Consider the following 11,429-nt stretch of genomic DNA (forward strand, 5'->3'; position numbering starts at 1 on the left):
CCTCTGAGTCACACCGCGCAATTCGAAGAGCTGAAGGCCCAGGCCCGCAACCCACCTTGGTGCCCGCAAGATGGGGTTGGATTGAAAGGACTATAGCTGCAGTCCCGTCATCTCTTCATTTAGGTGCATCGCCCCTTACTGCCCTGGTACCTGCCCAGCCAGCTGGAAATCCATCTTTCCTAATAGCTTCGAGGCAGGGGGCTTGTGGGAGAAACCCACGGGGAGCACCTGCATCTGAAAGCCGCCAAGGACAGGGGCCTCCTCTCCTCGGCTGCTTCCTGCACTGGCTAGCCTTTCACAGGGCGCCAAGTTTGGGCCTCGACTGGGCACAAAGGAGGGAAGTCTGTGCCTGCCGACCCTCTTCCTTCCACCAGACCTCTGGCTCCAACCTAGGCAGCCCCCGTGTTCACATCACTAAAAGGCGGTTTGACCTAGGTCCCTTTGTGCGCCCTACCTCAAATTCCAGGACCCAGAGGGCCCCGGCTGGGGAAGACTGAGAACAGAGATCGGCTTGGGAGACCAGGTATTTGTGGCGCTACTCCTGAGCGAGGCACACCCCCCTGCCCCGCGCCCCTGCCCATCCACTCGGGCTCCCCTGCTCCCCTGCCCCTGAGTGGGGTTGCGGGAGGGTGAGGAAGAGGGAAGGCGCAAACTGGGGAGCCCGACGCAGCCCTCTCCCCGTCCCTTTCCGGGGTGTGGGCGGGGCTGATGGTGAGCACACAAAGGCGGGGCAGGAGGGGGCGGGGCGGAGGCCGGCTAGGCTGGAAGCTTGGCTCCGCCGAAATTCTGGCCAGCGCAGGTGAGCGACTCAGGAAGGGGTGGGGAAAAGGAGGGGCGCTGGTACCTGCGCTTCCAGAACTCATTGCCCGGCACCTAATCCCCTATCCAGTACATCTCCTATCCAAGCTCCTCCTTTCCACCTCCTCCAGGCAGGCTCCCAGCAGGTCCACTGCTGCCCAGCCAGCCACCACCTCGCCCGGTGATGCCCCCTCCCCAGCGGCTCACGGTGGGGCAACGAAGTCCTGCCGCTCAGAGTTGGGAGGTAGTCCGTTCACTTCTCCTTGGACATGACAACCCTCAAACAAGTTACTTAACCTCTGTATTTTTTCCTCAATAAAATGGGGAACTAACCCTGAGGGTGTCCCTGAGGATTTAACAAGAATGCAGCCTGGCAGGCAGCCATGTCCCCCCGCAGCAAGCAGTCTATAAATGTCTCAACTGCTTTAAAAACTCCCAGCATTGTCTACTGACCCTGACTGTGGCCCTCCCCTCACCCCCGAGGCCCCTGATCTGGCAGGAGAACATCACTTTTAGGAGATGAGCTGGCTGGCCCCACCAGCACCCTGAGATGCTGCCCCTGGCCCATCCGGGGAGGGGACCACAGGCTTTCCCCCGGATAGGGGAGGGTTCTGGCTCTCTGGAGAGAGCTGATGTTACAGCCCACCCCCTCTCACCTTGGAATCCATGCCAGCCTGCCCCAACTTCTGATCCCTTTAGCCGGAACTCACTTTCATTCCTTGAGGAGGGACAGCCCTGTGCTTTGCAGGATCCTGAGTGGCATCCTTGGCCTCTGTTCACTGGGCCCCAGTAGCACCCTATCCCCAAGTCTCAACCACCCTGGATATCTCCAGACCCTGCCAGGTGTCCTGGGAGGGGTGGTGGTGGGCAGCAAAAGCCACCACTGAGGCCTGACTCCCCCTGAATGAAAGAGGCTCTGGGGTGAGGGTGCCTCAACTTTCCCCTTCCCCAAAGTTCTGAAGTCTCACCTGGGGGCTCCTGGGTCTTGCTCATCTTTTGATTCCTAACCTCGGTCGCAGTTGGTGGCCAGAGTGTGTGTACAGTTCAGGATGTCCGATGGAGGTCCAATGGGAGGTTGACCAAGAAGGTGGGGTGTGGGGAGGCCCCCCAGGGCAGTGGGGACCCCAGGGACTGGTGATCTGCACACCTGATATCTGAGTTCACATACAAGGTGAAGGCCCCTGGGTGTTGTGACGGAAACCAACAACCTCTCCCCGTTTATGTGGGCTGGTGAAACTGCCCCTCTGTCCCAGCCCCCTGGCAAGGTCACTCGACTCCCACGGGCTCTAGCTCACTTGAAGTGAGTTCTTAAAACAGGAACCTATGACGAGAAGCTCATTCCCTCTTCCCTTTGTTAGCAGAGAGCAAAATCATGGAGTCTTCCAAGCCCTTCATGAGACAGCCACCGATCACACCAGGCTACAGTGGTGAGTAGCACTGTGCCCTGCAGAGATGGGCCTGCCCCGAGAGCCATAGCCCTGGTTACTGTCCCTGCTCTGGCCCACTGCCTGTGTCTGTCTGGCCGACTGGGCAGTACAGGCGCTTCAGCTTTTAAGATACTTGTTAAGCGTGTCCCATTGCTGACGATGGCTGATGGAGAGAGGGAACTTGGGCCAAGTCCCCCAGGCACCACCGGGTAAGCAGGAAGTGCCGAGCAGATGGCGGTTGAATGCATTTGGACCGGGACAGACACCGCGCCGTGGGTAGAGCTAAGGCCTGCCCTTCTTCCCAAGTGGGGCTTTCTCCAGTTTTACAACAGATCTGTCCTTGTGGTCCCATTCCCTCTGTGTCCCTTAGTGGGGAGACTGCCCTGGTTCGCCCAAGATGCTCCCAGTTTTACAGAAAGTTCCAACTAATGCCCAAGTCCTTGGCACCCAGAACATTTGCTTCCGGCTGCTCCTAAGAACTCACTGAGACACCTCCGTGACAAACCCAGTGACCCTGATCGGCCCTCACATGCCGGGGCCATATTCCGAGGTGGCCCGGCCTTCCCCAGTCCCGCTGGTGGACTGAGAGAGCGAGCTCTGGGTTCTAACACATTGAGCTTCCTGTTTCGGCCTGGCCGCCGTCTGAAGTTACTTACCTCCCTGTGGTAAGTGAACATTTTTATAAAGTGGGCGTGTCCATCATCGCACGGCTCTGGAGGCTGGAAGTCTGACATCAAGGTGTGGGCAGGGCCAGGCTCCCTCTGGGGGCTCCTGGGGAGGGCCTCACCTCTCCCAGCCTCAGGTGGCCCGGCACCCCTCGCCTCGTGGGAGCATCCCTGCAGTCTCCGCCCCCATCTCTGCCACATGGCTCTTCCTGGCTCTTCCTGTGGCCTTTCCCCTGTGTCATCGGTGTCTCCAATCTCTGTCTTTACCTTTAATAAGGGCACCAGGCATTGGATTTAGGGCTCCCCCTGAATCCAGGATGATCTTAATCCCCAGATCTTTAATGGCATCAGCAGAGACCCTGTTTCCAGATCAGGCCACACTCATGGGTACCAGGGGTGAGAGCTTGTACAAGTGTATTTGAGGGACCCAGTTCCAACAACTGCATGGGGTAGTGATGGATTTTTATATAAGACTGTGGTGAGGATCACAGGAGCCAGTGTACCCAACCTATTGAAAACGTCTCAGCCCTTGGCAAGACTCCTTAAAGGCAGCTTGTATTCCTGGGTGTGGACATCTGTGTGGTTTTGTAAAGTAGGCCCTGGTGGAGGAAAGGCCACAGCAGCAAGGCCCCTGGCTGTCTACCGTCTCCTCCATGACATCGGGTGTGTTTTAATGGCCCAAGGCCCTGGGGAGACAGGGTAGTGGGTGGAGAACTTCAAGATCAGTCTACTAATTAGGTTCTTCTCAGAGGTGGCTTCCTGCAGGGTGCAGGGAGTGGGGGGGGGGCTGCTTTCAAGCCTGAAACCAGGTGCCCCTGACCTGGGGACAAAGGCAAAACTGTTGGGCTTCTGTCCTGAGAGTTAATGTATTTATTCTTGCAGTTTAAAAGCAAGTTCTTAACCAGTTTTTCCTCATTTGTCCTTTCTTTTACACGTGGTTTCATTGTGACGATATTATAGCACTTAGGATTTCAGCATCCAGTTTAAGTAAATAGTTGTGCTTTATCCACACTAATGGTAATGATTATCTGTTATTTTGTTGGGAAATGGTGAAAAATTGTTCTAGGGGTGGGTCTCGCAGATAATGAATTTACCTTTTTGTGTAATAGGTCTCTGCTTTTAATAAGCCCGCAATTTCCCGATGGTCGGACAAGAAAGATCCCAAATTGCCTTTGGGAAGTGTCAAGGAAAATAAGCTTTCTCTCTAAAAAAGATGAATAATTTCAATTACCCCTCAGTCTATCATTTTGGCCCATTACACGCTTTCCCCATTTACTGTCCGGGCCGACATCAGGGGCTTTGCTATCAAAGAATATTACTGTCATCGTCTTTGTTGAAACGGGCCTTCCCTCCCCGGCTCCAAGGTCATTTCTTCCCGCAGCCTTGGCAGGGCCCAGCCACGGCGGAAACAACAGCCCTGCCTGCGTGAATGGCCTTTGGAAAAAGGCAGCGTTGGTGGCCAGAGAACTGCCAGGTTATGGGCTGAGATTCGGGGGCGTTTGGGCAGATTCTCCATCCTTGCTGAGGGCGGTGATTCTGTCGCCTCTCGCAGGCTTCATCCCGTACCTGAGCTGCGAGGGAACCTCCGCCGAGGACCACATGGCCCAGTGTCTGCAGGCCTTCCAGGAGAAGACTCGGCGCTACAAGGACCAGCTGGAGGAATTACGCTGCTCAGTGGCCACTGCCCCGAGGCTGAAGCCCATCTGCTCGGAGGAGACCGTCCTGCGGGCGCTGCACCAGTACTATCGGCAGCACCACCCCCTCAGTCTGGGTACCGGCTCCCCAAAAGCAGCCCCCTTCACCCCAGGGCCCAAGTGCAGGGCCGGGCAGCGCCCCCACCCCCCGGAGCTGCCACAGAGAACTCAGAATGCAGCACTGTCCCAAATCCCCTGGGGGCAGTGAAAATGGAAAGGCCCAATGTCTTCAAATGAGAAACGTTTCCAGGGGGCGAGGGACCCAGGACAGAGGACAGGGAGCTGGGAACTGAGAGCCCCTGGGGAAGTCGCCATGAGTTCAGACCGGGGCTGTCTCCGCTTCCTCTGGGCCGGCCACCATCCTCAATTTGTCAGCGGCTCACAACAGCCCTGTGAGGTCGCTGCTGTCATTCCCATTTTAGAGACGGAGAATGAGGCTTCGGGTGGGAAGGTCCCTTGTCTGAGGTCCTAGGTTTGAACCCAGCTCCTCCAGGTACTACCTGGGTGCGACCAGGTTTTACACTGAGTAACAACCACAAAAACAACTGACAGTGTGATCATATAATGTTAAAACCACAACAGTGATATGCTCTGGACTGTTTGCAGGTCTAAAGGCTTATAGGAAGGGTAATGGGCCAATTGACTTCATTGTTATTGCTATAATTGTTTGGGGACTCTCAAGAACACATTTCTTATGGTTTAACATTTTCCAAGACATTGCAAGGAATATTTGCCTAAGACTTTGGGATCGAGCCCAGCTCAGCAAGTACTTGCTGTGTGACCCAGGACCGGTTGCTCCCCCTCTCTGGGCTCTAGTTCCTTCACCCAGGGCAGGGGAGGATGGCCTCGATGCTCCCTAGGCAGCCTTCCAGCTCTGGGGTTATGGGGCTCAGTGGCCTAATGTGATTTTTACAGCAACTGGAGGAGGCAGATGGGGCAGTAATCTTCCACCTCGTAAATGTGAAATTGCCCAAGGCCCGCCAGGTGGGCAGAGTCATTCATGACCCGCAGGCAGCTTCCCAGGGTTTCCTCCTGATCTGGATGCTTCTCTCTCTCTCTCTCAGTTTTTTGGTGTTGTTGTTTGTTTGTTTGTTTTCATTTTGTTTTTAGAGAGAGAGGAGAGAAAGGGGGAGAAAGGGGGAGAGAAAGAGAGGGAGAGAAACATTGGTGTGAGAGAGAAACATCAATCAGTTGCCTCTCACACGTGTCCTGTTTAGGGAGCAAACCCACAATCCAGGTATGTGCCCTGACTAGGAATCGAACCGGTGACCCTTTGCTTTGTGGGATGATGCCTAGCCCACTGAGCCATGCTGGTAAGGGTGGATGCTTCCCTTGATTCCCTTTTGTAAATTGTCAAAGAGCCATGTCTGAAGCTTTTCATCTGAGAAAGCAGCAGGACCTGTTTCAGGGCAAGGACTTGGGGATCAGTCGGACATGGGTTTGAATCTTGGCACTGCCACTTCCTTGCTGTGTGACCTCAGCCAAGTCTCTCTTCGCCTCCTTAAAGTCTCAGCCTCCTCCTCTCTAAAATGGAGGTAATAATAGCACCAACTTCTAACAGTTTGTAAGAGAATGAAATAAGCGACTATATGTACAGCCTCTGCCTCGGCGCCTGCCACGGAGAGTCATCCAGCCAGTGGCAGCCGCGGTCAGGACATCCGCAGGCGCAGGGCTTCACCCGGGCTCCCTGTTGGGGTGCCGGCCGACTTGGGAGCACTGCCCGTGGTGCTCAAAGCCCCCAGGCAGCATGGTATCTCTTTACAGAAAGCAAAGTCATGAAGAAACCTCTCCAGGAGCCCCCAATCCCTGGCTGGGCGGGCTACCTGCCGAGAGCCAGGGTCACTGAGTTAGGCTGCGCCACACGGTACACTGTCATGGCCAGAAACTGCTACAAGGACTTCCTGGACATCCTGGAGCAAGCCAAGAGAGCACCTCTGAAACCATACGAGGAGTGAGTGTGGCTGGGGGTACATACAACCACAGGCAGCAAGGAGAAGAAGGGGCAGGTCTGGCCCCGGGGTCCCAAGGGCTGTGTCTGGTTTGCTTCACTTGGGCCCTCGCTTGTCATCACAGAACCTGACTAGCAGCCAGCCCCCCACGCTCCCTACCTTGCCCAGCGTTCTCCCGGGGCCTGCTTGTGGTCTTTGCTGGCAGGAAAACCACCAGGGCCACCATCCTCGGAGCAACCTAAGGCCCTAGGGCGCTGCACAGGGCGGCTTGTGCGGCCTCAGCTTTCCCTTCTGTAAAATGGAGATGATAATCCTTACCTTTCGGATAAGTGGTAGGAATTAGAACTAAACATACCATGCTCACCCAGGACCTGCGTAGATTACATTTGTTCTTTTTAAAAATTATTAATAAAAGGAGTAACTATGACTTATGTTCTTACATTAGAATATATGGAGTTAGGTCCACGCAACCTCCTCCTGCTCCTCCTTCAAGAGTTTTGCACCGTGAAGGGTTGCTGCCAAAATACCCAGACTTTTCTCTTCCAGGTAAGACAGGACCCTCTCCTTCCTTCCCACTATTTTTATAGAGGGGAGAAAGAGTTTGCACCGGCCTCCCTACATCACCAGACCACCTGACTGTAGCTCACAGAGATGGTTTCTCTTCCAGATGGAAGCTGTCCCGTTCTTGCAAAACCCCTGAGAGAGGACCCCAGACTCCTGGCGCCGTCTGGCAGTGTCCAGACGCCATGCAGCAGCGGGAAGGTTTATCTGGAGCCACTGTCCTCTGCCAAGGATGCAGAAGGCTAATGCGGAGAGCCTCCTAAGAAGCTGACCTCTAGGGGGCGCTCCAAAGCTTGCCATTCTTACGAGAGCATCAGCCCGTCACCCCTGCCCCAAGAGGCACTTAGGGACATTTCCTAACTTAAGAATTTTTTTTTTCACAGACACCAGCACCCTAGCTGGTTAGCAATAGCATGCCATGAACAAAGAAGACCTTTTATTGTCCTGTGGGAATAAAGAGGATAATTCTCAGCTTGCTCAGGGCTATTGTGGGTTTTTTTTTTCCTGGGGTTCTGTTAACCTGGAGAAGAGCCAGGGTGGGGCCCATCTCTTGCTAACCTTGAGGTAACGTCGTGCCCCTGGACCAGGTTGTTAGGGAAGCCTCGCCCAGCCTTCTCACCTGGCCATCCCCATCAGCCGTCTTGGGCCCAGACCCCGTGGCCCCCACCCCACACCTCACAGATGCCGAGCCCACCCCACCCCTGGTTTGTCAGAATCCCAGTCCCCAGGAGACACCCGCTGGCAGACACCAGCCGCTGTACTTTTCTAGGGCTGCTCTAACGAGTACCACAAACTGGGTGGCCTAGGACAGCAAACATTTTGGGAAGCCCCCAAACTCCGGGGAGTTAGCAGGGCCATGCTCCCTATACAACCTTAGGGGATGATCTTTCCTCCTGTCTTCCCAGCTCCTGGGGCTTTACCTGCAATCCTTGGTGTTCCGTGGTGCACAGCTGCAGCCTGTCTTGTCCATCACATGGCTCCCCTCTGTGTCTTTGTATCTTTGCGTGGCTGTCTTCTTAAAAGGACACTGGTTACATTAGATTAGGGTCCCCCCTTCTCCAGTATGACCTCATCTAAACTTAGCCAGTTACCTCCACAATGATCCTGTTTCCAAATGAGCCACATTCTGAGGTACCAGGGGTTAGGACAACATCATATCTTTCTGGGAGGACACAATTCAACCCACCCCACTGGCTAACTTCCTCTTGCCACTGACAGGCACTGTCTCTGACCTCTCTGGGGGGCCGCTGACACTTGGAAGAAATCAGAGCACTGCTGGGCAGTGAGGAAAGGGGGCCATCCTGGGGCTCTGGCCGAGGTGGGGACTCTCACCCCGGCTCCCCAGACCCGCAGGGTTCCATGGGTAGAAATCAGGAGTCATAGCTTGACTTTGATGAGAAAAAAAAGTTACATCATTGTTTTCACTAACCTCCAGTGAAACTTAATATTGCCTTTTCTTATGAATGTAGGAGACACTGTAGCCCTACCCGAGACCTTAGCCCCACAGTTTTCCACCCATTGTGCCACAAGAGTTTTTAAAACATGTAACACCTGACTATCGTCAGGGGCACTGACCTCTCTTCTCTTAGATTGTCAAGTAAAAAATAACAAAATAACAACAACAACAACAGCCAACACAACAATAGCCGTCCGGTGTAAATGAATCAAAATTACACCTTTTTTTGGTCAGATTGGCAAAAAAGTATGATTTTGTTGGTGTGCCACAGAATGTTAGTAATTAGCTGTGTGTGCCATGAGATGAAAAAGGTTGAAAATCGCTGCCTTGGCCCAATAGAAATCACAGTTCTTTTCATATCTTACAACATTTGTTACAGACAGCCGGAAACCATGTCACTGTGGATCATAGGAATGACTCTGTCATTCCTACAGTTGTTAGAGCCACTATCCTTGCTAACATTGTTATTCAATACATGCGTAAAGAAACACTCTGTTCACAAATCTGTTCTTTCGAATATTTTGATACTATTTCAGTATAATTAATTTTCTCTATATTCTCCTGTGTTTTACTTTACATTTATTATTTTTAAAGATTATTTTTAGAGAGAGGGGAAGGGAGGGAGACAGAGGGAGAGAAACATCGATGTGTGAGAGAGACATCAATTGGTTGCCTCTCAAACATCTTCCAATGCCTGTCCCCCACTGGGGACCGAGTCCACAACCCAGGCATGTGCCCTGCCCAGGAATTGAACCGGCAACCTTTCCAACTGCAGGACGATGCTCAACCCACCAAGCCACACCAGCCAGGGCTTCACTTTACATTTAAAGACATTATTCTGAGAAGAGGCCCACAGGTTTCACCAGATAGCCAGCGGGCCCCGGCACCGAAATGGTCCAGGGAAATCACCAAGGATGTGTGTAAAGAGTGAGGGCCACACAAAACAGAACAACACCCCAAGCCCCATGGGACCTGGGATTACAGTGATTCCGATTATTCTAAAATAATGTAATGGGAGAATACTGTTGTGGAAAAACATTTGCTATAATACATGCAAAAAAAAAGAGAAAAAAACAAAACCCAGGTGTAATAACAGCAAACCTTGTGTACACACATGCACACTAAAATCCCACTGTTTGTAAAGAGGGACGCAAGCAGAGGGAGCTAACCCATAATGCTAACAGTGGTTATTTACATGACGGTGCTATTGGTCATTTTTATTTTCCTCTTTGTGCTTTTTCTCCCAGTTTTCCACAGGCAACAGCTATTGTAATCAGGAAGAGATTTTATTCCAAGAATCCTATTTAAATGGGTTAGAAGACACGTTAATCTTTTAGAGACTGTACGTTAGGGATTGTACATCTCACTGCAAGGGAGCTGGCTGGCATTCTTTTTATAAGGCTCAGAGAACAGCTGGGATTTTTCCGGTTCTTGTGAAGCCCTGGAGAGTGACCCCAGCACGTCCCAGAAAGGAAATCAAGGGATAGATCCTTCACCCACCTGGGCCGGAGGGGTCCAGCCCATGTCATCTCTTGCTGGTCCCTCAGAAATGAACCACATGGGAGGGGTAGCTGGCTGGTCCCCCCTCCAAAACCACCGAGTTCGTGGGTGTCTACTCTGGGCTCAAGGTCACTGAGATCTTTGCCCGTGAAATTAAGGGGAGCGGCGACCAAAAAGGCCCCTGGAAATGTGTCTCCTCATGGCCCCACTCTTGGGGTAACATCACACATCCAAATTTAAGTCACCGACGAAGTCACTTGGCACCAACCTTAAAAAAACAACTTGAACTGTAAAACACTAACAACAAACCACCACCCAGTGACAGAGGGAACAGAACTGAATAAAGGCAATTTAAAACACTGTTTAATAGTACCTAATTCTTCTGCAGCTTCAAGATTGAGATCACCAGCTCCACGGTGCAAATCTGTAATTCCTTTTGTGGAAGGCGTTCTGCATCACAGTCCTTAATCTTTATCCTTTCTGTTTCTCCCCAGCCTGTAATTTCTAGAGCGTCGTTCTGTCGGGGGAGGTAGAGAGGTGATTTTGCTGCACAGCAAATTATCATTATTAACACAAGCGGCATCCTTAATGAGATCATTCTTGCCACTGAAAACAATTCCATTACCTGATCAGACAAAACTTCCCGGGTCGGGAAGGGCTGAAAAATCAGAGGGTGTGGACTTGAATGCTTGCCTTTGCTATCAGGGCCTCTTGTGGGGGAGTCTGACTTCCACGGCGGATGTGGGGAGGGGATGCACGGCTGTCCTTCCTGTCCTCGCTCCCATGCAGGAGGGGTGACAGGCTGGTTCCACCCAGGCTCTCAGTCTCAGCTCTCGTGTGAGGCCAGCACCAGCTGTGAAGCCTGTGGCCAGGAGACAGATTCCTGAGTTCAGATCTCAGCGCTTGCTTTTGCATGGCTGTGTGCCTCTGGACGCTTTCCTTAATTTCTCTGAGCCTCAGATTTTAGTTTGTTAAAAGAAGACGACAAAAGAGCCTACCCAGGAGTGAGGGTAGGAAGATCAAGAGATTGGGCAGGTAAATCTAGCCCCTGCAAGCTCAGTAAATTTTATTACCAATTACCATTGGGGTAAAGAGACCCGGAAAGATTGCTGTAGCGGACCTGGGCTGGGGTGGGGACTGTTAGCAGAGACGGGTTCAGAACCTGGGGCTCCTGGCCCCTAACAAAGTGCACGTTGCACCCCCGATCTTTTCTCCCCAGGACTCCACCCCCATCGTGAGGCAGGCAGAGCAGGTTCGATTGGCAAACCATAAAAACGGCAGTTTGCTAGTGTCAGCCTCTGGCCTAAGCCCTTACCTGGAATGGTTTATATATAATTAGTATAAATATTTGAACTTTGCAGGTGAGCAAACCGAGGCAC

The 11,429-nt window shown here is 52.6% G+C and overlaps 2 protein-coding genes across 3 annotated transcripts in view; both read left to right on the forward strand.

The window, feature by feature from the left end:
- HSPA12A (heat shock protein family A (Hsp70) member 12A) overlaps window positions 1–9,939 on the forward strand; it is a 150,430-nt gene extending 140,491 nt beyond the window's left edge. For both annotated transcript variants that reach the window (XR_005068464.1, XR_005068465.1), the window contains 2 exons: window positions 1,138–1,140; window positions 9,928–9,939. The gene's annotated coding sequence lies outside the window, so the exon portion shown is untranslated. The remainder of the gene's footprint in view (window positions 1–1,137; window positions 1,141–9,927) is intronic.
- Window positions 2,115–7,546, forward strand: SPMIP5 (sperm microtubule inner protein 5). The gene is made up of 5 exons (XM_037059683.1): window positions 2,115–2,225; window positions 4,443–4,661; window positions 6,349–6,535; window positions 6,979–7,079; window positions 7,201–7,546. The coding sequence occupies exons 1-5, from the start codon at window positions 2,171–2,173 to the stop codon at window positions 7,338–7,340; spliced, it is 702 nt and encodes a 233-aa protein (XP_036915578.1). The 5' UTR covers window positions 2,115–2,170; the 3' UTR covers window positions 7,341–7,546.
- Window positions 9,940–11,429: the final 1,490 nt, after the last annotated feature.

Source organism: Sturnira hondurensis, unplaced genomic scaffold (assembly GCF_014824575.4).
Source record: "Sturnira hondurensis isolate 20B ecotype Veracruz unplaced genomic scaffold, ASM1482457v3 Scaffold0011253, whole genome shotgun sequence".
Classification (NCBI taxonomy): domain Eukaryota; kingdom Metazoa; phylum Chordata; class Mammalia; order Chiroptera; family Phyllostomidae; genus Sturnira; species Sturnira hondurensis.

What these genes read in the sequence shown, in the direction of transcription:
- SPMIP5 (XM_037059683.1), top strand. Translation starts at nt 2,171, where the DNA reads ATGGAGTCTTCCAAGCCCTTCATGAGACAGCCACCGATCACACCAGGC. An exon ending in GATCACACCAGGCTACAGTG is followed by an intron (nt 2,226 to 4,442) that starts GTGAGTAGCACT and finishes CGCCTCTCGCAG; the next exon opens with GCTTCATCCCGTACCTGAGC. An exon ending in CCCAGACTTTTCTCTTCCAG is followed by an intron (nt 7,080 to 7,200) that starts GTAAGACAGGAC and finishes TTTCTCTTCCAG; the next exon opens with ATGGAAGCTGTCCCGTTCTT.